General features: G+C 45.5%; 1 protein-coding gene across 2 annotated transcripts; it reads left to right on the top strand.

Annotated features, from left to right (window-relative positions):
* Positions 1-3762: 3762 nt before the first annotated feature.
* Positions 3763-18578, top strand: CHRNA6 (cholinergic receptor nicotinic alpha 6 subunit). 2 transcript variants are annotated; one of them, XM_027530070.1, is made up of 6 exons: positions 3763-4216; positions 6775-6914; positions 12717-12761; positions 13865-13974; positions 14075-15053; positions 17351-18578. In XM_027530070.1, the coding sequence occupies exons 1-6, from the start codon at positions 4138-4140 to the stop codon at positions 17480-17482; spliced, it is 1485 nt and encodes a 494-aa protein (XP_027385871.1). In that variant the 5' UTR covers positions 3763-4137; the 3' UTR covers positions 17483-18578. The 2 variants fall into 2 exon arrangements, with proteins under 2 accessions (XP_027385871.1, XP_027385872.1); XM_027530071.1 differs by having other exon boundaries at positions 3924-4064.
* The last annotated feature ends 6439 nt before the right edge of the window (positions 18579-25017 follow it).

Below are 25017 nucleotides of genomic sequence, written 5' to 3'. Positions count from 1 at the left end.
TTTTTTTGCTGCACCATGTGGAAAATCCCAATGACCACAGATTAAACCCCTGCCCCCAGCCATGGAAGCTCGATGTCTTAACAGCTGGACCACCAGGGAAGTCCTAATTTCCTGACACAGTAGCTCTTTAGAATATGTATTCTGAAAAAAAAGGATATGTAGATGTTGCATGGCTTGTGGTGTCATGTATATTGTTCAGATAAACTACCATTTTTTTTTGAGCCCTTAAAACTATTTTGCTCCAACCAAGACCCGCAATGATATTAATAACAGTGCTCAATATGGTGGCACACATGCTATAAGGAGAATATTAATAAATATTTTATTTTATAAATGAATTTATCTACAAATAAAATTAATAAACATTTAGAATAATATTCTAAATGTCACTAAGCGCTTCTCTGGTAGTTCAGTCGCTAAAGAATCTGCCTGCAGTGCAGGAGACCTGGGTTCAATCTTTGGGTCAGGAAGATCCCCTGGAGAAGGAAATGGCAACCCACTCCAGTATTCTTGCCTGGAAAATCCCATGGACAGAGGAGCCTGGCTGGCTAAATAACATGTCACTAAATAACAACAACAACCCAAAAAAAGAAAAAGGGAGGATGTGGAGTGACTGGGGACAGATCCTGGGAAGATGATGGAACCAATTGCAGTTGCCCTCCACAGCTCTGGAACCCCCGGGAATTATATGACACATGGTGTTTGATGCACATGGGGGGGCGGGCACAGAATCCAGAGTCTGTATCAGATATTCATGGTCCTGAAGAAAGTTAAGATCCACCTCTTCTTCCCTTTTCCCTTTGGAGCTGGCCGAGAGGAAGGAGGAGGTGCAGGTTAAGCGGGGGAAGGAGAAACACCCCAGCTCTTCCCATGTTAATTAACCTCTCACCTCCAGGCAGCCTTTCCACCTCCATAAACCATGATCAGTAACGTGAAACTTTCAGCTGGTTCAATAAGGCGAAGCAAAAACTAATCACAGAATGTGAAGTTGAAACGGTACAGCAACATCAGGAAAAGACACACTGTCTTCGAACTTTTATTACTTGAATTAAAAAAAATTTTTTTTGAAACTGTGCTTGTTCTCCCCTGTATGCTTAGTCTTAACCTCTTTCTCTGTAATTTTCAAAAATGGTTTGAAGTCCATAATTCAATGAAAAAATTCGAGCATTTTTCTGATGAGGGGATAGTTTAAACATTTTCTTTGAATGGGAGAATGCTTTTACTTTACAGGCTTTTAAAATATACTCTTCCTGAAAATATTTAAAATATATTTTTAAATATTTTAAACATTTTAAGAAATATTTTTAAAAATACATTTAAAACATGTTCAGGCTTTAGATTCACTTAATCGTGTTACTTATTTGTACCATTAAGAGAGTGAGTAAAAATTCCATGAAAAATTGGGTAAAGAGAGATTAAAGGATTGATGTTACCAAATTTAATCACATCTTTCTGATGATGGCAGGTCTCAGGGGATGCTAAGTACTGGGGCCAGAATCCAAACCTGTCTGACTCTAAAGTCCATGTTCTTTCCTCGGCCTCCCTCACCTCTGGTGAGGTCCCTCTGTGACCCCCTCCCACCCACAAAGTCGCCCCATCCCCCACTCTGCACCTTAGCACCGGGGACAGACGTCTGCATGCTCCTGGAAGAAAGAAAGGCTGATTCTGGATGAATCCCATCAGAACCCTTCCTCTAGAGGGGCTCTTTAAGCTGACAGGGGATGGCTACATAGAAGGATGGTTGGACAAAACAGAAGATATGAGATATCGTTTTCCTGCGAGACTGCAGTGTGTATCTGTTAGAAAGTATGAAGGACAAATCCATCAAAGCCTGAGAAATAGAACCAGTAGAGAATGTTGTTGGTGCTTTGAAAACAGCCAACCTGGTTTGGGTTTTACCCTAAAAACTAGAGAGGCATAGCCCCGTTTCGGGGTATGTGGTGGCTTTTCATCCATCACGGTAAAGTGTTGTCCAGATACTTTTTCTGCAAACTCCTCATGACATTTTGGCAAAGGACAAAAGCCCCTGTGCTTCAAGGTGACTGACTAACATCTTAAGGTGACATATCTGAGGCACCCAGCCCAGCATTTGGGCTAAGTATGGTGCTAAATAGACGACCGTTCTTGCCGGAGATACAAGGCCAGTGTAATTGAGAGGGAAACTGTTGGTCTAAACTCTGCACAGCTGCCGAATGTAGTGTCTGTGATAATGTCATGGAATGCTTGGATGGGAGGACCCTGGGGCATCATCTTCGGTCTAACTCCTTTTCTTTTTTCCCTCAGCTTTAGTGAGGTGTAATTGACCAATAGAAAGTGTGACGATTTGACATATGTTATATTGTGAAATGAGCACCACGATTAGGCTAACGCATCATGATCCATTTGTGTTGAGGGGATGGTTAAGAACACTTGAGATCTATTTTCTTCGCAAATTTCAAAGATATGGTAACTGTAGTCCCCGGGCTATACATCAGATCACCAGCACTTACCCATCTATGACTGAAAGGTTCTGCCCTTCGGCCAACGCACATCATCACCCCTATCCCACTTCCTACCAACATGCCATCCTACGCTCTGCTTCTGTGAGTCTGGAATTTTTTAGATTCCACATGCACGTGAAATCATACAGTATTTGTCTGCTTCTGGCTTATTTCACTGAGCTTAATGTCTCCAGGTTCATCCGTGTTGTCACAAACGGATTTCTTTCTTTTGCATGGCTGAATAGTATTCTATTATATGCACACATACACATGTATCACAACTTCTTCATTCATTCATCCATTGTGGGACAGCAGGTTGTCTCCATATCTTGTGAATAATAACGCTGCAACAATCATGGGAGTCCAGATACTGCTCTGAGAAATTGCTTTCATTTCCTTTGGATATATTCCCAGAGGTGAGATTGCTAGATCGTATGGTAGTCCTAGTTTTAATTTTTTGAGGAACCTTTCTACTGTTTTCCAGAGTGGCTGCACCAATTTACATTCCACACACTGTACAGGGATCCCCTTTTCTCCACTAACACTTGTTAGCTCTTGTCTTCTTACAACATCATCTTGGTAGGTAGGAGGTGATACCTCCTAATTGTGGTTAGATTCACATTTCCTGACGATTAACCCTAACCCTAGCCCTCTTCATATACCCATTGGCCATCTGTGTCTTCCTTGGAAAAATGTCTATTCAGGTCCTTTGACCATTTCTCAACTGGGATTTATTCATTTGCTCTTGAGTTTTATGAGTTCCTTACATATTTTGGATATGAACCCCTTATTTGAGTTGCCAATAAATTCCCCCATTCTGTAGGTTGTCTTCTCATTTTGCTGCTAACTCACCCTTAACCAACACCAAAATCTGGCCAGAAAGCATAATTCATCAGAAGGTTATTGACACAACTTACAGAGGAAAGAAGCAAATGATAAGAAAATGAACTGTGACAAGGATGTCTAAATAAACAGAGCAGTCCAGTTGGCATCATGTGTTCAGTATTCATTCATCTCATTCTCAGGAGGCTGATCTCAAGTCCCTGTAGGACCATCTCTGAGCTCAGAAGGACCTGGCACTAGAAGTCAGACAAAACCAAATTAATTCTGTCCTCCCAGAGCCGCACCTAACAGGGACTCCTATTTTAGAACGTTTTCTGGTAACAAGGTTAAGCCCCGATGGGCTAGAGAACTCAGTGAATCAGAATACACGCATTGGGACCTGGCAGGCGCTTTACCTACAGCTGCAGCTCAGGAAAGGCGTGTTCGCTGCCCTCAGGACTGTGGCTGGGAAAAGATGCTCAGCAAAGATGCACTATCCATGACAGAGTTTTCCATCCCTCCTCGGGGCTGTCTGCCCGGCCGCCCCTCCCGCTTCTCCTCCTCTTCGCTCCTGCACGAGAAGCGATCTAGGGTGTCAGGAGATGAGATGACTCATCTGCTATCAGATTGAGTCCTTTGGGTTTGCCCTTTTGGTTGGCTTCAGCCTCCGATGTTGGGAACGACCGTGTTATATTGTGAAGGTTTTCATTTCCTGGAAAAGACACTTGGACTGCAGTGGACTCTGGCGATTTAAAGTCCAGTGTGAGTGGCTGGCTGAGAGCTCTTTGTTTTCCATAATCCTTTGACTGGGACAAGAAATCAGAGTGTTTTAATCATGCTGCCCCGCGGGGGTCAGGGAGCCCTTCGCTTTGCGCTGTGTGTCTGGTGGTGTGTATTTGCTCTGTGCTTTAAAGGTAGGTTTTATTTCTGCTTTTTCTCGTATTCCCTTTTTAGCTGCGTGTATATACGCTTCTATTTGTGCGCCACTGAGCAGAGATGGGATACTCTAAGGATAAATATGGAGAGTGTTTGTACAGGAGTTACTCCTCACACAGCTGTTAATTAACCTATTCATTTTTAATTGGTTGACTTAACATGTAAAATGAGATTGGGGGAATGAGATGGGGAGGACAAGAAAACTTTGTAAACCATATTTTATTTTATTTTCCCAATGAAAATATGCAACAGTAACAATGGCACAGTTTCCTGCCTATCTTTGCCATGGATGCATTCAATTTCTTCTTCTGTATTTACATGTTTTTTCAGAACTGTGCTTTATTAGCTGATACTATTCCTCAATCTATGAAGCCTTTCGTTTCGTAGGTAATTGCCTTTGTTTGGGGAAATATGTTATATCCCTGTCCTGGGGTATGTCTCAAGAGGAAGGTCATTCATTTTCAAAGTTAGGACTTAGAAACAGACAGCTGCTGCTCTGTCCATATCTACAAAGCCACACCTCCACGTGTGGTTGGCTTTGCAGGGATTTGCTTGTCAAGACTCATGGAGGGTTCATCTGCAATGTCTCAAAAGAAAAGTAAAATCTTAAAGGAGGAAAATAGGGAACAGGAGGATTTTTGTATTACCTGTTTTATGGAGAAATATCTTTATCATTATTAATAAAGATGGCAGACAATGATGGTTTATGTCTAAAATTGTTCTTTCCTGTCTTAACAGACTTATAGAACAAACTTATAGTTGACTAGAGGAAGGAGTAGTTAGGGAGTTTGAGATGGACATGTACGCACAGCTATATTTAAAATCGGTAACCAACAAGGATCTACTGTATAGCACATGGAGCTCTGCTCAATGTTACGTGGCAGCCTGGATGGGACAGTTGTTTGGGGGAGAATGGATACGTGTATATGTAGGGCTGAGTCCCTTCACTGTCCACCTGAAATTATCACAACATTTTTAATCGGTTATACCCCAAGACAAAATAGAAAGTTCAAGAAAAAAAATTGTTCTTGCCTGCTGAAATCTCAATGTTTTCGTGTTTTCAAATGCATTTGGCAAAGAACAGGTTTTATTTAGCAGTATAACAGCTACCATTTCATTTGTTTTTGCCTAATAAGTTGTGCAACTGCTTAAATTTTTTTTCTTTCAGGGCATAAATCCCTTTGGGAAATTTATAGCCTAATATTTCAGGTATCAAATTTGACTTCTATGAGGAAGAATAGGAAAAGGGCATTAATGAGATGAATTGTCAAATGAAGACAAGTACCCTACATTTAATGCATTCTTAGGAAAATACAAAGAAATATGATTACATTATTGTCTGAAACTGAATGACCGAAAGAGCTATGGCTTAAGAACTTTGGGGGTTCTTTAAAAAATATTTCCAGCAAAATTTTCCTTAGAAACTTTGCACTCTCACACATCTCCAAGATAATTGAAGTTGAAAGTTGATTTTAAAAAGGAGGAGGGCTTAAGACCTTAATAAACTTGATAGCTATTTGTGTTTGTTTGATGAGATTTCCCCAGCTACATACCCTTCTGGCTGTAGAAACAAAGGCCAGTCAGATCAGTCCTTTGACAAGAAAGAGCAGGGCTTTTCTTTTTTTTTTTTTTATTTAGTTCATGAATTAATTTTCAGCGGCGCTGGGTCCTCACTGCTGTGTGTGGGCTTGCTGTAACTGTGTGGGCTTCTCAGTGGCTCTCCTGGTGTGGAGCACAGTCCTCACTGCTGTGTGTGGGCTTGCTCTAACTGTGTGGGCTTCTCAGTGGCTCTCCTGGTGTGGAGCACAGTCCTCACTGCTGTGTGTGGGCTTGCTGTAACTGTGTGGGCTTCTCAGTGGCTCTCCTGGTGTGGAGCACAGTCCTCACTGCTGTGTGTGGGCTTGCTGTAACTGTGTGGGCTTCTCAGTGGCTCTCCTGGTGTGGAGCACAGTCCTCACTGCTGTGTGTGGGCTTGCTGTAACTGTGTGGGCTTCTCAGTGGCTCTCCTGGTGTGGAGCACAGTCCTCACTGCTGTGTGTGGGCTTGCTCTAACTGTGTGGGCTTCTCAGTGGCTCTCCTGGTGTGCAGCACAGACTCTAGGGCACACAGGCTTCAGCAGTTGTGGTGCACAGGCTTAGTTACCTCGTGGCACGTGGGATCTTCCCGGACCAGGGATCAAACCCACGTCCCCTGCATTGGCAGGAAGAGTCTTACCATTACACTGGACCACCAGGCAAGTTCAGGACTGCAATTACGAGATCAGCGAGACGGTGAGTTCTGTTCCGTGATGGAGCTGCCACCCGCTTGGAAGCGCTCTTCCCAGCAACACTTTGTTTATCCTCTCACCAGTCCTGAGACGAAGGCCCGACTCTTGTCATCTCCGTGACAAAGGCTAGGAGCCCGGCCAAGAGGGCCAGGTGATGTGGTCCTGGTGGATGCTGATGCCCATGCCCGCCTCCTGGGGAGGGAAGGCCCTGGAACCTCCCCGGGGGCACGTTCTCTGCTTCTCTAACTCCTCCCTCTGTTTGGCCCAAAGGCTGTGCCGGCTGTGCATCGGAGGAGAGGCTCTTTCACAAGCTGTTCGCTCATTATAACCAGTTCATCAGGCCCGTGGAGAACGTTTCCGACCCAATCACCGTGTATTTTGAAGTGGCCATCACACAGCTGGCTGATGTGGTAAGCGCGAGGGGGTCACCACATACCACGTGGACTCAAGGGGCTCCAACTCTGAGGGCTCCGAGCAATTCCCACTGACTGCACGGGGGTAAATAAGGGGATTTAAAGGAATTCTCTGGCAGTCCAGTGGGCAGTACTCCATGCTGGACTCCAAGGGCCCAGGTTTGAACTCAGGTCGGGAAACTAAGATCTCACAAGCCATGTGGCTCAGCCAAAAAAAAAAAAGCAAAATCTTGAAAAAAAAAAAAAATAATAGGAACAATCAAGAATCTACGAAGTACCGGCCCTTCAAAGCTGGCCCATTGCAAGGGATCCACTCCCCCCGAGGATGCTGTCATTATTTCTGTTCAGTTCAGTTCAGTCACTCAGTTATGTCCAACTCTTTGCGACCCCATGGACTGCAGCAGGCCAGGCCTCCCTGTCCATCACCAACTCCCGGAGTTTACTCAGACTCATGTCCATCGAGTCAGTGATGCCATCCAACCATCTCATCCTCTGTCATCCCCTTCTCCTCCCACCTTCAATCTTTCCCAGCATCGTCTTTTCAAATGAGTCAGTTCTTTGCAACAGGTGGCCAGAGTATTGGAGTTTCAGCTTCAGCATCAGTCCTTCCAATGAATATTCAGGACTGATTCCTTTTAGGATGGACTGGTTGGATCTCCTTGCAGTCTAAGGGACTCTCAAGAGTCTTCCCCAACACCACAGTTCAAAAGCATCAATTCTTCAGCACTCAACTTTCTTTATGGTCCAACTCTCACATCCATACATGACTACTGGAAAAACCATAGATTTGACTAGAAGGACCTTTGTTGGCAAAATAATATATTTATTTCTGTTAAGGTAGTGTATTTCTGGAAATGCTCTTAGAACGAGTTTATGAAGCCAAGAGGCGAAGGAGGGGCAGTTGAAGGGGGAATACAAAAGGAGTTGACTTCGTCGTGCACCTATTATGTGCCAGTGTCTACACTTCGTGGATGTCCTTTGCATCTTATAGCTGGGGAGACAGCAGCTCAGGTCAGCCACGCTCCTAACGACACATGGTTACAGAGGGCAGCACTGCAGCTCAGTCAAGCCTGTTTAACCACAACGCTCGTGCCTCTTTTACTCTACAGATGAATTGCTCTAAGTCTCCTGTGTTACAGAATAAAGAAAAAGTTCACTTTCTTATTATACAGGGTTCCATCGAGTCCTGAGAAGCAGATGGGTGTTTGGAGGTCTTCATTTAAATTAATTGGTACCCTGTTCAAGGGCAGGGAGGATGAGAGTTCTTTGTTTTGAACAATCTTGGCACCTAGGTGCTGGCAGAGGAGGTGTGGGGCCCGATGCCCCAGTACGGGGCGGGTTCTGGACTCCAAGCGTGGCAGGGGCAGGCTGGCGCGAGGCTCTGGACATGGACCAAATTCTAGAAATAGGCAGGCTCCTGAGGGGCGTGCGGACCATCTGTGAGACGCTGGTGTACAGACAGACAGCACATGGACTGGGTACGGGGGCAGCCCCAGACAGGGAGGAGCCCTCCTTCTGCTCAGCTTTGCTTGGGAGAAACGGTGGTGGCCCCAGGCGCGCCTAGGGGGACGCCCTTGGATAAGGATGTGAAGTCTTGGGCCCGCCCATCGTGTTTCTCCAGCCCATGCTTCCCAGGGGGCCGGGCTGGCCCTGGCCCATCCTCTGGCTTCTGGCCCAGGCTGGAAGTGTGTATACGCTGGTAAACACTGATTTTAGAAGATGAGCCAGATGTTTTCTCCCACCTAGATGGGACCACTCATTCTTTTTATTTTTTTAAATTAGCATTGAGTTCATTGGTTCCTTTTTAAAAAATAATTTTATGCACTTATTTATTTTTGGCTGTGCTAAATAAACTTATTCATTTGGGCTTCATTGCTGCTCGAGCTTTTCTCTAGTTGCGGCTAGCAGGGGCTACTCTAGTTGTGGTGCGAGGGCTTCTCACAGGGGTGGTTACTCTACTGCGGAGCATGAGCTCTAGAGTGAGTCGGCTTCAGCAGCTGTGGCTCATGGGCTCTGCAGCACAGAGTAGGCAGTTGCGGCTCATGGGCTTAGTTGCTCCACAGCTTGTGGCATCTTCCCTGATCAGGGATCGAACTCGTGTCTTCTGCATTGGCAAGTGGATTCTTTACTGCTGAGCCACCAGGGAAGCCCCCACTCATTCCTTTAATAAATGTTACAACGTTGTATTAATTTCTGTTGTACAGCAAAGTGATTCAGTTAGATGTATGTAATATATATACATTTTTTAAAAAAATATTCTTTTCCACTATGGTTTATCATAGGATATTGTGCTATACAATAGAACCTGTTGTTCATTCATTCTATATTTAATAAATTACTTCTGCTAGCCCCAACTTCCCACTTTCTCATTTCTAATGTAAGCATTTAGCTGCAAATTTCATTCTCAGAACTGTTTTTATCAGTGTCTGTCATATTTTGATGTATTAGGGTTTTGTTCCCACTCAGTTCTATGTATTTTAAAAGCTTCCCTTTGAGACCTTCTCTTTGACTCATGGATTATTTAGAAATTTAATTTCCATGGATTTAGAGACTTCCCTGTTGTCTCTTTGTTACTGATTTCTAGTCTGATTCCATTGTGGTAAGAAGCACACTATGATTCCAGCTTTTCAAAATTTTTGAGGTTTGTTTGATGGCTCATGATAAGGATATGATCTATCTTGGTTAGTATTCCATTCATGCTTGAAAAAGGGTGTGTTCTGCTGTTTTTGAGTGGCGTGTCTGTATACATCAATTAGATCCTGTTGTTCAGATTGTCCCTATTTTGGCTGATTTCTGTCAAGCAATTCTATTGGCTGCTGGGAATCTCTAACTCTAACTGGGGATTTATCTGTTTATTTTTTCAGCTCTACCAGTTTCTGTTTCCTATAATTCTGTTTTTGGTGCACACAGTTAGGATCATTATGTCCTCCTATAGGATTAAATCTTCTATCATTACTTAATGTCCCTCTTTGTCTTTAGAAATTTTTTTCCTCTGCGTTACTTTGTCCGATATCACTATCGCAGTCCTAATTAGTATTTTGGAGGCTACCTGTTCTCATGCGGAGCACCAGAAGTCCCTGTGGGCCATGTGCATGGTCGCCACTGAGTCATGGTGAGGCCTGGGGGTGACTGTGATGCAATAAAGCCCAGGCGTGCAATTACCAACCCCCTTCTAGAAGATTCTAGGCCAGCTGCTGCTGATTGAGCCTCACGCTTGGCGTTAGAACACCAGAGAGCTCTACACAGAAGTGTGTTTGCTGCTGCATAGAATGACCTTGGCCACAAAGTTTACTGACTGAAGGATCTTCAGAGTAGGAGTGTTTCTACTGCCCCGCCTCATGGATCCAAGACAGAGCCCCTGGCCTGTGTTTCTGGTGGCCTGGCATACCTGCAATGACAAACGGAAGGCTTTCAAAACGTAGCCCACCTGCCCTTTCTGATCTCAGCCTCTGAACCTGTTGCTACTGCTCCAGAATCGAGTCCACTTAAAACTGTAATTCCAATCCTTTAATTCAATCAAGGTGTCAACTCATTTATTTTCCCAAGAAAGAGATACAGGGTGATGGTTCCAAGAATGCAGGGTGGCATTGTGGGGTCTCGGGCCTCCTTCGCCTGCGCTGTCTGATAGCAGTTCCCATGGCCGTTGGTGTGGTCTGACACTGGATGGAGAATGAGACTTTCCCGACCAGGTCCTGATCCATAAATTTGGCTGACATCTCTGGGGATGTCTACCCTCCATGAAACAGGTCCACACCACCTGGAGCTCCGCCAGGCTGTGGAAGTACAGAGGGGAGAAGGGATACTGGGTGCTACTGCCAGCTGATTTTAATCCTCTGAACACAGCGTTCTAGCTCACGGCGTGCTCTGGTTCTCTGAACAGTGTATTAGTGGGCAGAGAGGAAGAGTCTTTGGAAGACGTTTATAACTGTCGCCTCTGAGACCTTTCTGGGTTGCAGAGCTGGTCCGCTCCGGACTGACAGCCGATGGATTTATTGACAAGGCTCCTGCTGGAATCTGCAGGTCACAAGGTGACCCTCCTATGAGCAGAAGGCACTGTCCTTAGACTTGGGTAATTGTAAAGTCATGGACAAGCATAGTCCATTTCTTTGCCTGCTCTGACCAATAGAAAGCAGTTAAGGAAACTCCTTTGAAAACCCTGGGGCTTACCATGACTTAACACAAACCTCTTTGGAGAAGGAAGCTGATGAGAAATTTTTTTCCTCTGCATTACTTTGTTGCTGATGAGGTCTCCAGGGAGCGTTTTCTGGGGGGCGTGGAGAACTGCAGAGCAGCTCAGGGAACCTCAGTAGGCTGGTGTCCAACGTGGCTACCGCTCTCTGAGCTGTGAGCTGTTCTCTCTGGAAGGTGCTCCTGTGTCTGGGGTAGAAACGTGGTAAGTGTTGGGAACCCACTGCTGCACTAGTGACCATCAACAACCTCCTAGCATTGCACTGTGAGGTCGCTGAAGGTTCTGGATGTGTCTTCAGTATCTACTCCACTGGGAGGTGGTAGCTACTTAGGAACACACTATATCTGGGATGTCCACCTGGAATGCATTTCTTCCAGAGAGCTCTGTGACCCTCTGCCGGTCATTTAGGTACTTACTTAAACCATCTCCTCAGAGAAGCCTTCCTGCTTCACCCTGTCTAAAAGAAATGTGTATGCATGTGTGCACACACACACATGCACACACCACTCAATCCCTCTTTATTTTTTCCCGTAAGACTTATCACTGTCTTACATTATGTGTGTGTGTGTGTTAGTTCCTCAGTTGTATCTGACTGTTTGTGACCCCATGGACTGTAGCCCACCAGGCTCCTCTGTCCGTGGGGATTCTCCAGACAAGAATACCGAATGGGTTGCCATTGCCTTCTCCAGGGGATCTTTCCAACTCAGGGATCGAACATGGGTCTCTTGCATTGCAGGCAGATTCTTTACCACCTGAGCCACCAGGGAAGCATCTTACATTGTATCATATATCTATTTTTGATTTTCTGTCTCCTCAGCTAATAGCTTAGATACACACATGTGTGTTAGTCGCTTAGTCGTGTCCGACTCTTTGCATGGACCGTAGCCCACCAGGTTCCTCTGTCCATGGGATTTCCCAGGCAAGAATACTGGAGTGGGTTGCCATTCCCTTCTCCATCAGACACACATAGGTAGGGGTATTTTCCAATCCTGGTTATTTCTGTAACCCCAGCATTTATAGAGCACATAGTAGGTACTCAATAAATATTTGTTAATGAATGAGTGAAACAATCAGCAGTGGCTTGGGCAGGAGTGAGAGATGTGTTGTGGGGAGTGGCAGGATCCAGCTGAAAGGCTCCATGGTGAGCTGAGCTGACACCTTGAGGGGTGGCTGGACTCAGGACTGAGAGCCTAGAGGGTGCTGGGGCACAGCTGGGGAAAAAGATCACAAAACAATGAAGCCCTCCACCATCTGCTGGATGGCCCCTCCCTCCTCCCACTCTCCATTCTCTCCCTTCTTTTCTTTCATGAGATCAGAAGGCTTTGTGGGCTGCAGAGGTCAGAAAGCCTTCACAGAAAAAGTGAAGCTTCAATCAGATTTGAAAGACAGTAGTAAAGCCACATTTCCTTTCGAAGTCAACAGGGTGGGGACCAGTGTGGAAATATTGTATTTCTGGTTGATTTTTATAAGTTGCCTTTTCAGTCTTCTTTGTTTTCCTCCATTAGCATGAACTCAGCTCAGCTCTTTCTAGCTGTGATTTTTGCTCTAAGATTCACTTCTCTTAGCAGGTACATTTGAGGCTAAAAAAAAACATTGTTTCCTCTTCCCAGGATGAAGTAAACCAGATCATGGAAACCAACCTGTGGCTACGTCACGTATGTGTCTATGTCACTTACGCTTCTCTGGGAACTATGTCACTGACGTGTCAGTTTAATAATGTCCAGTGGATAAAACCCACTAGAACTCCCTCTTTCCATCTCCAGTTTATGACAGAGAATAAAATATTGTCTATCTCCAAAGCCCAAACTTCAATCTGGTAACAGCTGCCTGGCTGCAAACTTCAGGTGCAGAACCTAGGGATAAAGTTCTCACTGACTCCGGCCTTTGAAGGTCTCCTATTTTTGTTTGTATCTTGAGCTCCAGAGCCAGATGCTTACCCGCTCTTTGATTCTGCTGTGGCTTAGATTCCCACTATTTGGTTTAATCAGTCATGCCATCTTATTCTTCCTTTTGCTCTTAATCTTTTATGCAGATTTTGTAATAAACCTGCCATCCTACTATCTTTTTATTATTAGAGATGGATTGCTACCAGAGATTGAACATAGTCTATGGAATGTGGAAACTGAGTCTATAAACTTGATCAGCTAATCAATAATCAATAGATGCATATCTAATATCTAGTGGATAACCTATTTTTGCCCCAATCAGCTCAACCACCTTGTTCCCCTTGAGTTTAATCTCCCAGCTTTTGGTAGAAACCAAAGTAAAGTGAAAGTCGCTCAGTCATGTCCGACTCTTTGCGACCCCATGGACTATACAGTCCATGGAATTCTCCAGGCCAGGATACTGGAGTGGGCAGCCTTTCCCTTCTCCAGGGATCTTCCCAACTCAGGGATCGAACCCAGGTCTCCCGCATTGCAGGTGGATTCTTTACCAACTGAGCCACCAGGGAAGCCCAAGAATATTGGAGTGGGTAGCCTATCCCTTCTCCCAGCGGATCTTCCCAACCCAGGAATCAAACCAGAGTCTCCTGCATTTCCACATTCAAAGGGCCATATTCAATCTCTAGTAACAATCCACTTCTAATAGTAAAAGATAGTAAGATGATAGGTTTATTGCAAAATCTGCATAAAAGATTAAGAGCAAAAGGAAGAATAAGTTGGAATGACTGATTTTTCAAAAAAATGTTGAACCAATATAGGACTAACATATTAAAAGTAAGTGAAGAATTTTTTAAACTGACTCCTATTTCCTGCAGATCTGGAATGATTATAAACTGCGTTGGGACCCCACGGAATATGACGGCATTGAGACTCTCCGTGTTCCTGCCGAGATGATCTGGAAGCCCGACATCGTTCTCTACAACAAGTATGCGCACCCCACAGCCAGTCTTTTTCCAAAGCTGCCTTTGGTGCAGGTGGACCTGAAGCGCGGGGGAGTCACTAACAGTGTCTGATTTACTTTGCAGTGCGGTCGGCGACTTCCAAGTCAAAGGCAAGACAAAAGCTCTTCTTAAATACGATGGCATGATAACCTGGACTCCACCAGCGATTTTTAAGAGTTCCTGTCCAATGGACATCACTTTTTTCCCTTTTGACCATCAAAATTGTTCCCTGAAATTTGGTTCCTGGACTTACGACAAAGCTGAAATTGACCTTCTAATCATTGGCTCTAAAGTGGACATGAATGAGTTTTGGGAGAACAGCGAGTGGGAAATTGTCGACGCTTCTGGCTACAAGCATGACATAAAGTACAACTGTTGTGAAGAGATATACACAGACATCACCTACTCTTTCTACATCAGGAGGCTCCCAATGTTTTACACCATTAATCTGATCATCCCCTGCCTCTTTATCTCGTTCCTCACTGTGTTGGTCTTCTACCTCCCTTCTGACTGTGGTGAAAAGGTGACTCTTTGCATTTCAGTGCTGCTTTCTCTGACTGTGTTTTTGCTGGTGATCACAGAGACCATCCCGTCCACGTCTCTCGTGATCCCCCTGGTGGGCGAATACCTGCTCTTCACCATGATCTTCGTCACCCTGTCCATCGTGGTCACGGTGTTTGTGCTAAACATCCACTATCGCACCCCGACCACTCACAGCATGCCCACGTGGGTGAAGGCGGTCTTCCTCCGGCTGTTACCCCAGATGCTGATGATGAAGAGGCCTCTGGACAAGATGAAGGAGACAGGAGCTCATAGAAACCCCAAAGGAGTCTCCAGTAGGCCTGCCAAAGTCAAGTTTGAGCATCACAAAGAGCCCAGACTTCTTAAAGAATGCTGCCACTGTCATAGATCTGGTGAGCCTGCCACCAGCAAGAGACGATTAAGTCATCAGCCTTTACAGTGGATGGCTGAAAATTCGGAGCTCTCGCCTGAAGTCGAAGATGTAATCGATAGTGTTCATTTCATAGCGGAAAACATGAAGACCCAAAATGAAACAAAGGAGGTAAATGCATGAGTCTTCTAGCCTGTCCACCCACAGCAGTCCTAGGGGCCCTGCATAGAACCCTAGTCAGAACTCCAGCGTGAGTTCTGTTTGCAAGACAGTCAGAGAGTGGGTGCCCTGAGATCCAGCTCTGTGATGCTGCAGTTATGGGTGAACTGCCCTGGGTGAAGGGATGGAGTAAGGGGTAGCCTCAGAGCAAATCTTTGCCGCCAGAAATGTCAACTCAAGTGAAATCTGGTTAAAACAAACACTCAGGGCAATCTTGGTTTAGTTAGACTGAGAGCCCCTGCTTAAGGAAGGCTGGGAGAGGGAAGAGCCAGTCGAGGGATAGGACGGAATGCTGCAGCTCCGATCGCACTCAGTAGACCTGACAGGGATGCAGGTGCTGGTGGGATGAGCTTCGGGGATATTTTTAGCATCAACTCAGTCGGCTCCTGCTGCCCAGGGCCTAACTATAGCAGGATAGACCTCCCCATCCTCCAGAGAGAGAGCTCAAGAAATGTATGCCAACTTTCCATCCCATCACGATGACTAGCTAGGCGCCTCTGAAAACTCATGCCAGGGGTCTGGGTCTGACCTGATGGCAGCTGCCAGCATCCATATCTCCTGATGAAAGGACATCGCAGACCTGAAGTCTGACCATTGGTGCCAGGGAGGACAGTGAGTGCGTGTCACACAGGTGCAGGGGGGGTTGGTATCAGCAGCAGGTGAGCCTGGGACTCCCTTCTGTGAGGACACCTTCATCAAACCTAGGGGACAGTTGCTCTGACTTCAGGACCACCAGATAGGGCCCTTGGAGCTTGGGAACAGGAAGGGCAGGAGAGGTATAAGGAACTCTCCACTCTAGTGTGATGCCAGGGTCTAGAGGGCTGCTGGCTCCTGATGAGGGACCATCATCCTGCAGAGCTTATGCCCCACCCTCTGCTGCCTCAAACCCAGTTCCTGGACTTGCCGCAGGGTCAGGGATTCCATGGTGCTCATGAAAAGAGTGGGTGAAAAATGTCCCCGCTCTATCAGTTAACAATGGATGCTGTAGCCGTCAAGCCATCAGTCACTGCCGTCACCCTCAGCTGTGCACCCTGAGGGGCCTCAGGATGGAGAAAGTGGGATGCTGGCCCTAGACAGATAAGGTGCACATCCAAGGAATGATTTCCATAAGCCCAGACTCTTGCCTCTTCCCACCTATAGAAAAGCAGTAAACTCATTAACTTGAGATGTCTGGTTTTCTTTGATTAACAGTAATCTTTTTAAAAACTTAAAAAACAATTGAAGGATAGTTGATTTACAATGTTGTGCTAGTTTCTGCTGTACAGCAAAGTGACTCAGTTATACATATATATATACATTCTTTTTAAGTATTCTTGTTTATCCCAGGAGATTGTGTAGGAATAAGCCAGGATATATAGGAGGTTTTGCAAAAAAACTAGCCAGTTGAAACATCAAAGGATGATTGTGGCACTCAGATGCAACAGAATGTTCTGCAACATCATCTTCTGATATTCTGACTACCTGGTCTTTGTTGCAAAATCTTATTATCCTGGCTCCTCCCTTACCTCTTCAGAGCAGTCCCTCAGAGTAATCTCAGAGGCTGCCTCCCAGGCTTGAAGTCCTCAGAAAATCCACGAATAGAACATAACTCTCGAGGGGGAGGGTGGGAGGCTCAAGAGGGAGAGCCTTACATTTATATAATTATGACTGATTCAAGTTGCTGGACAACAGAAACCAACACAATATTGTAAAGCAATTTTGCTCCAATTAAAAATAAATTAATCTTCAACTTTCAGGTTGTGCTTTTTTCTCAGTTAACGCAAGAATGGAGCAATCTGAGCAGCTCTTTCAGGGCTGCTACTTGCAGCCAGGCTGGAGAAGGGAATGACAACCCACTCCAGTATTCTTGCCTGGAAAATCCCACAGACAGAGGAGGCTGGCGGGCTACAGTCCACGGGGTCGCAAAGAGTCAGACTTGACTGAGCGACCTACACACACACACACACACACACACAAACACACACACACACACTTGCAGTCAGGAGAAGCCCTGCGTGCCCTGCGGGAGCCTGCTGACTCTGCAGCCCTCTGCCCCAGGACTGATGGCGCACACGCACCCTCCGTCTGCAGACAAACAGTTGTTCTCTGTGCACACTACGGAGGAGACACGGGTTAACCAGAATCGTAGGGATATTTGCTTTAAAAATTGTCAGCGAATCTTCTGTGCAAAGGAGGCAGCTTATATTTGAAACAGAGCTTATCTCCCACGGTTTTCAGTTTTTACAGATGCTTGACATTTTGTCTTTCAGGTAGAGGACGACTGGAAATACGTGGCCATGGTGGTGGACAGGGTGTTCCTGTGGGTGTTTATAATCGTCTGTGTGTTTGGAACTGCAGGGCTGTTTCTCCAGCCGCTCCTGGGGAACACAGGGCATTCGTAAGGATGGATTTTCCCTTCATCTTCAAACATGTACAGACGCTGTGTTTATTCTCCCATCACCAGGAAATGGACAGAAAACTTCCCACCAGGTCCCCATCTAGATAGAAAAAGAGGGCCTTACTGCCAATGGCAAGCCTGGATGGCCCTCCCTCGGGGGTGCAGAGGGGTGCTTTAAGACCCCAGGGTCTGGGACCTGATACCGGAGCCCAGAGTTGGCAGCCCCTGCAGGCTTTTCTTGTCTGTACATGTTGGGCTTCCGGGGACATGATCGACCCACAGTCCAGTGAGACACGGAATCAAAGCTGAGCCACGCTAAGAGGTGTTCTTCTGCTTCTCCAGTTTATATACTTCTCGGTATAACGGACACCAGCAGACATGCAACCCTGGACCTTGGACTTGCTGACGCCGGCAGCACCCGTGACCTTGTGCGCGCTTGCTTTCTCGTGCTTGTCTCTGTGACGTGGAGCCCACACTGCGGCATTATTTGACACAGTAATTGGTCAAAAGGAACAGCAGGTAGTCGGTCTACCCTTTGAAAAAAATCGTATTGAAGTATAGTTGATTTTTAATGTTGTGTGAGTTTCTGCTACACAGCAAAGTGACTCAGTTATACACACACACACACATATCTGTTCTTTTGCAGATTCTTTTCTGCTATGGTTTATCGTAGGATATGAATATAGTTCCCTGTGATGAACAGCAGGCCTTGTTTACCCATTCTATATATACTCCATTTGCTAATCCCAAACTCCCAGTCCTTCCCTCCCCCCCACCATTCCCCTGGATGTAATTAGACTCATCTGGCAAGAGACTTCAGAAGTGACCAGCACTGTGGGAGGCATGCCGTGGACTCAGAAATAGGCTCTGTCCACACACTTAGAGCTTTTTAGGAAAAGTCGTAAACACGGAGATCTCCAGGGCCGTGGGTCACATGGGGAATGTAACCAGAGCAGTGCAGAGCATGGTGAGCTCTGGCTGGCAGACCTGGGGCAACCTTTGCTGTGGGTCCAAACGGTATCTCTCCTCCTTAGCCATTTCCACTTGTTCTGCATAGCTGAGACTGAAAATAAAAGTGTTTCTTCTCGAAGGAATGGTGATCTTGTATTCGGAGTATTTCCTTTTTCTGAGAGGGAGAACCTTGGATATTCTGTTTTATTCTACTCTCACTTATTATTTTATTTTTTGTATACACTTATCATAACAATTTTAAAGATGCATTTTAAAGTAGAAAAAAAAAAAAAAAAAAAAACTACCCTGACACAGGAACTAATTTCATTTTGCCTTTTCCACTGGAGTCCCTGTCTAAAGGCACACATAATTGGACACCTCAGGTTTACCTTTCAGTTTTATATTTTGCTATTTTCTCAACATCATGTCAGCAGCCTTTCTCAGTGATGGTGTGCTGTCGTGAAGTATAACTTTTGTGATTGCATAACCTCTGTTGTGTTGATACACTACGGCTTCTATTTCTGATATCCACCAGGGTTCTTGACCTTCTCTTAATGGAAATTGATAGGAGGCCCTACGAGAAACCCGGGCAAGGCTTTATTGAGGTTTCTGTGGCCGAGGAGGGAGCGCAAACAAGCATCCGGCACCCTTGCTCACTCCTGGAGGCACGCCGGGCAGCCACGGGGGTCCAGGGCTCCCACTGGAGGGGTGGCTTCGGTGGTCTGCCCACCTCTTTGGCGGTGCTGAGTGCGGGGGCAGAGTATCCTGCTTTTGCTTCCGACTCTTCAGAAGTGTCAGTTGGGTTTTTGGTCTGTGTATCTCGTCCAGAATTTGCCCAGCTGCTCACGCACGCAGCTGGTTTTAGTTCCTTGTAGTCTCTTTGTGCTCTGTTGCTGGAGGAGACGTTTGTCCAGGGGCAGGCCCTGCAGCAGAGGGTCCCGGGTCCCAGCCTGACTCACTACCGCATGCTAATTCTTCCGTGTCTACCTCATCCCGGGGCTTAAGGCCCGCTCTGGTACCCGAGGCACAGGTTATTCTGTTGGAAAGTCTTTTAACGCATCATGTCATATGAGTAGAGTGCCTCTGTTTCGTCTGTCTTCACAGAGAGAGTTCCTTGTTTTTTGATACATTTTTTTAAACTATTAAGCCAAGTCACTATTTCCTGTCATTGTTTAAATTTTAATTGTGGTGAATACACATAACAAAGGGCACCTTCTAAACCATTCGAAGTGTACAGTTCAGTGGAATTAACTAACATTAATTAACATTCCCACTGATGTGCAACCTTTCCCACCATCCATCCCCAAAATGCTTCGTCTTGCAAAACTAAACTCTTGCAAACTCTTGCAAAACTGCACCCGTGAAGCAATAAATTTTGAATGTTTTTTTGAGGAGCCACCATGCTCTTTTCCATACCAGCTGCACCATTTTCCATTCTCACCACCAGTGCACAGGGGCTCTATTTTCTCTACACCTTTATCAACGTGTGTTATTATTAATTTTTATAATAGCTTTTCTTTAATAACAGCTGCCTAATGGGTATACGGTAGTGTCTTGTGGTTTTGATTTGCTTTTCCCTGATGATTCATGATGGTAAGCATCCTTTTATATACTCACTGGCCATTTGTCTATCTTGTCTGGAGAAATGTGTATTTAAGTCCTTTGTCCCTTTTAAGATCGGATTAGTTGCCTTTTCGTGGTTGTTGAGTTGTAGGACTTTTTAAAATACATACTATATATTAAGCCCTTGTCATATATAAAAATAAGACTTTAAGAACTGCATAACAGGAAGATGAGGGTGCTCTGTGATCCTTGAGGGGCACTTGGGGGATTTGTAACAAGCAAACAAACTAGCAACATACATTTAAAAATATGAAAAAAGCACTTGAACAAAAGAGGGACCACAGCATGGAGGTGTCTTTGTGTATCTGACCGAAAGAATCAATGCCTTAGATGGCACGGAGCTCATAGATTATTTAGTGTGACTCTCTTTAGCTCAAGAGGCAGAGTGGCATGCCTGTGATCACGTAGCTAACAAGTTCAACCCTCGAACTCACACCTCCCGACGCTTAAAACGTCTCCCTGCCCCTGGATAGTTTAGTCTCTTTCATGAGACGGGAATCGAAAAAGACAGGAAATCAACTGACTTGTCCTGTCTCCTCTCCTCCCCATCCCCAGGTCCTCCCAAAGGCCAGGGAAAAGCTCTTCTCACTGTCAGTGATAGTCACTCAGTCATGCCTGACTCTTTGCAACCCCGTGGACTGTAGCCAACCAGGCTCCTCTGTCCACGGGCTTATCCAGGCAAGAATACTGGAGTGGGTTGACATTTCCTTCTCCAGGGCATCTTCCCAAGCCAGGGATCGAACACAGCTCTCCCACACTGCAGGCAGACTCTTTACCCACTAAGCCTCCAGGGAAGCCCTGTCAGTAATCAGAAAGAAGAAAGCTTTGAATGCAAACCAGGTAGTAGAAGGAAGCAGCAAATACTCTTAGTTTAGGGAGGTCAGGACAGTTGGGGTCCAAGCTTTCTGTAGCAGGGGCTAGGGACACAAATAACCTGCGGGCAGCATGTTCGTCTTTAGAGTGAGATCAGTCAGTGCTGAGCGGAATAGCAGACATTGTTGGCATTTCAAGTCCCTGGTCCGAGTGAAGCATCCTGAGGGTTTTTCCCCTAACCACCCCATGTGTTCACGTTTCCCTCAGCTGAGGAGCGGAGACAGCGGGCAGAGGAGAAAAGCCTGGCCATCAGCAGGTGCTGAAGCGTGTAGAGAGACCGACCACGAGGGGCCCACTGTGCAGTGTCTGCTCGCTGCCACCAGAGGCTGATCTGCCCGGGCTGGGCTCCGCGTCCTTCTCATCACGCTAAATGGGGTCTGGGAAGCTTGGTCTTCTGGTTTGTCAAGATAAACCAAAAATCCAGCTATTTATATAAAATCTCCTAACTTTAAAATGTAGGCACTAAAGTAAGCAAACATTAAGTCTCCGTGTCAGCCAAACAAAAGCTGCCTGCGGGGCTGTGTGTGGGCAGCGGTTGGCCAAACACACCGGGGCTTGATCCCTGCTGTCGGGGGCAGTCAGGCAGGAAGGACAGAGTCCAGGGCAGGGAAGGGCCCAGGGGGGCGCAGGAGGTGGACTCGGGGGCCTCGGTGTACCACCCGGGGGCCTGGAGAGCGTCTGCATAGGCTGTCCCACCGGCCCGACGTCCAGAGGCCTGCGGTGTGCCCCTTGGGTGCAGCGGGGGATAGGGAGAATGAGGAAGGGGCATCTTCCCTTGCCCAGCCCGCTTTTGACTTGGAAACTATGATCTGAACCCTTTGGTGCAGCTAGCGATTCTCAGCAAGAACTATTGTACTCCTTATACACACACACCCCATACACTCACTCCACACTCACCACACATACCCTAGTCACCACATCACACCCCCCACCCCCACCACACTTACCACACACACCGCACACCATGTGCATCACACACACCACTCACCACCCCCACCACACTCCACACACACCACCCACTTCACACACTCCATAACCACCACACCTTTGCTCACAGGGCTGTTTAGAGGTGGCCCGAGCCAGTTTTCACAAAGCTTCCTCTTCCTGCTGACTTCCCTGCAGATTCCTAATTCTTCTGGCCTGGCGAGGACCACCCCCGAGGCTTCAGGGGCACATCTAATTCCAGGTGACTCTGCCCAGAGGTGTGACATCGCACACCAGTGGGTATATTGCTGCTTTTGGTTTACCTAACATTAAGATTGTCCGCGAAACAAAGAAATAATGTTACTTTTATTTTCACTACTATTTTATTGACATATTGAATAGAAAGTCTTATTGAAAAGAAGGAATGCATGTCGGGTTTAATATAAGTGGTAGTCACCATGGCTATTAGTTAAATTCATTTTGATACATAATAGTAGGTGCTTCCAAGAAAAAATGATTACACTAAAAAAAAAAAAAACCTACCTCAGCATAAAGATATTACTCTTTGAAAATTATAGTGTTCTAATGTAGCTGGTTAGAGACCATCTTTAAAAGGGACCAAGGTCACAGGTAAGAGACTTAGTAACTTTTCTGGGTGTTATGGCCACAGGCTATACTTCTAAAATTACCAGTAGATTTAGGTGGACAGATCGCCTTAATCCAAGCATTAGTTTTAACACGAATGATAAAACAGCTGGATAGCATATCCCCTTATATGGTAAATAGGAACTACGTACCATCGTCTGTGATGTATTCTGCCAGCAATACTGAGCTAGATTATAGTTGTACCTTCCAACTTACAGGAAATACAGGAAACAGGGAAAAGCTAACTGATACCAGAAGCAAGTAACCAGACAAATCCTAAAAATGAGACGTTCTTGGGGGATACTGATCTATTCCTTTCAAGAAGTCAGTGACAAGAAAGAAATTAAAAGATTTAAAAGGCACAGCTCTATGGGTTGAATCCTACTTTAGACAAGCAACTTCTTAAGTTAGGCTATTCTTGAGATAGGTAAACTTCAATATGAAATTAATGATTCTTTTAAGTATGATCATAGCATTTTAGAACTTTTTTAATGTAAGAAAAGATTTCTTTAAGATGCATACTGAAAATTACATGTGCACACACCGAGTTGGAAATATTGGGAGGGGCTGAGCAAGAATACAAATTTGTCCTCATTTTAGACAAATAACCAAACTTTGTGGTTTGAGTTAATTAATCAACAAATATTAATTAAACCATGACCACATACTCAACTCTATTAGAAGCCACTGGGGATGGAACAGAGGGTATGCTGTAGTTTAGCTGAGGAAATAAAATTCACAGAATAAAGCAATAGAGAACAATTATGTTCTAAGCTGTATATCAGAGGCTGAAAACTCCACAGACTCTCAGAGTCAGGAGCTGAGGGAGGGAGGGCTGTGTGTTCTGTGATGACGTCATGAGGAGGGGGTGTGAGCAGAGCGCTGAAGGATGAGAGTAACTGAGGGCTCTCTGTGCGCTCACCTGGGTGTGCCCGCATGTGTGCCCTGCATGCTCACACACATGAACGTGTGAGATAGAAAGCTCGACAGGTCTTCAAACGTCCACTTGCTGGAATTAGCTGGAACGTTTTGTCTTGCTACACATTTGAAAGTAAAATTTCTCTGCTTTCTTCTGCAGTGACTTTCTTAGGATTATCATGCTATATAAATTTTATCCTTCCCCACACTTGAGACCGTCATTGCCTCCCAGTTTAGCCGTGATGAGCCTTAAGCTTCATGCGCACGTAGCAAAGCTTGGCCTTTGCTGTGTTTGTGTATGGTCAGAAGGAGGCTTGCTGGGGAAAGTGTTCTGTGTGACATTTTTCATAATTTAAAACTGAATTCAAATCTAAATGCATCTTTCCAAGATCAGTACTGTTATTTACCCAGCACACTAAATGAACTAAATCAAGTTAAATAATGAATTCAGTCAACAGTGTTCTCAATAAAATGAAGAACAGTGACTTGCCCTTTGAGTCCACCATCCCATTAGGGACTAAGGCTGGGAATTCTTGATTTTCATCACAGTGTATTCCTGCAAATCCTGTCCTAAAGCAGCAATAGAGCCGATTACATTTTCCCAAAGGAACAAAATTGCAGCGAGAATTTGTGTGGTTTAAAACTTGTTAAAGGTCCAGTATTTAGTCTCTAAGGTATGAGGTCTTCAAAGGTCATGAGTCATAACCTCTGGCTATTAACCAAGAAACTAAACTCCAGAGAGGGCAAGTGTCTCACCTAAGGCTGGTCAAGAACCCAAGATTTCTAGTGCCCTAGTTTCTACTTCGTCATGTTGCCTCCCTTTAAAAATCCAGCAAAATGTGCAGAAAAGTGATAAATATGTAGGTCATACCAGGAGCCTCCATGTTCCCTGATGTGTGCAGGATGCACATAAAAATACAATTTTGTGGAATAAAATTTTATACCTATTGAAAACAAATGCATGATCACGTTGAACATGACTTAAACACCCAAAATACATAATTGTGATTTGTTTTGAAGTTTAGAATTGCTTTTGAGAGTGATTCGAGTGGAATAAGTCTAAAAACACAGTCCAGGCTATTTGAAAAAATTCTGTCATTTCTGTTCACTATGGTTCTCTGCTCAGAACAGAGCAGATCTGGGCACTTGGCAGGAAAGGAAACTGTACAATACAGGAGGGTAATGAAAGGAACCATTTTCGGGAGGCAGGATCAAGGGCACAGGGAAGGAGAGACTGGGCGTGAAGGAGAAGGGCTAGTTTGTGTGCACAGGATGGTGAGTGCCTCGAGGAAGGAACAGCAGTTTGGAGAGTTCAGCAAAGATCCAGAAGACTAACAGAGCAGGTCTGCAGAGGCCCCGAGAGCGTGCACGTGGTCCCCCTGCCACGTCTGAACACGGATGGGTTATTAACGTCAAGACACGCCTTACTTCTTCTTGCTGGGAAGTTCACAATTCTGTTCCCAACAGAACCATCTTTCTAGTCTACATTCACATCCACCGCCCACCAGGCAGCAAAGTCAAGGTCATCCAGTCCTTCAAATCGACCCCACTCTTCTCATGGTGTGATACCACTTTGGGAGATTTTTTCAGTGTCCGGTTGCCATG

The sequence above is a fragment of the Bos indicus x Bos taurus genome, chromosome 27 (genome assembly GCF_003369695.1).
Source record: "Bos indicus x Bos taurus breed Angus x Brahman F1 hybrid chromosome 27, Bos_hybrid_MaternalHap_v2.0, whole genome shotgun sequence".
NCBI lineage: Eukaryota > Metazoa > Chordata > Mammalia > Artiodactyla > Bovidae > Bos > Bos indicus x Bos taurus.
This window is presented reverse-complemented; position numbering and strand designations above follow the sequence as displayed.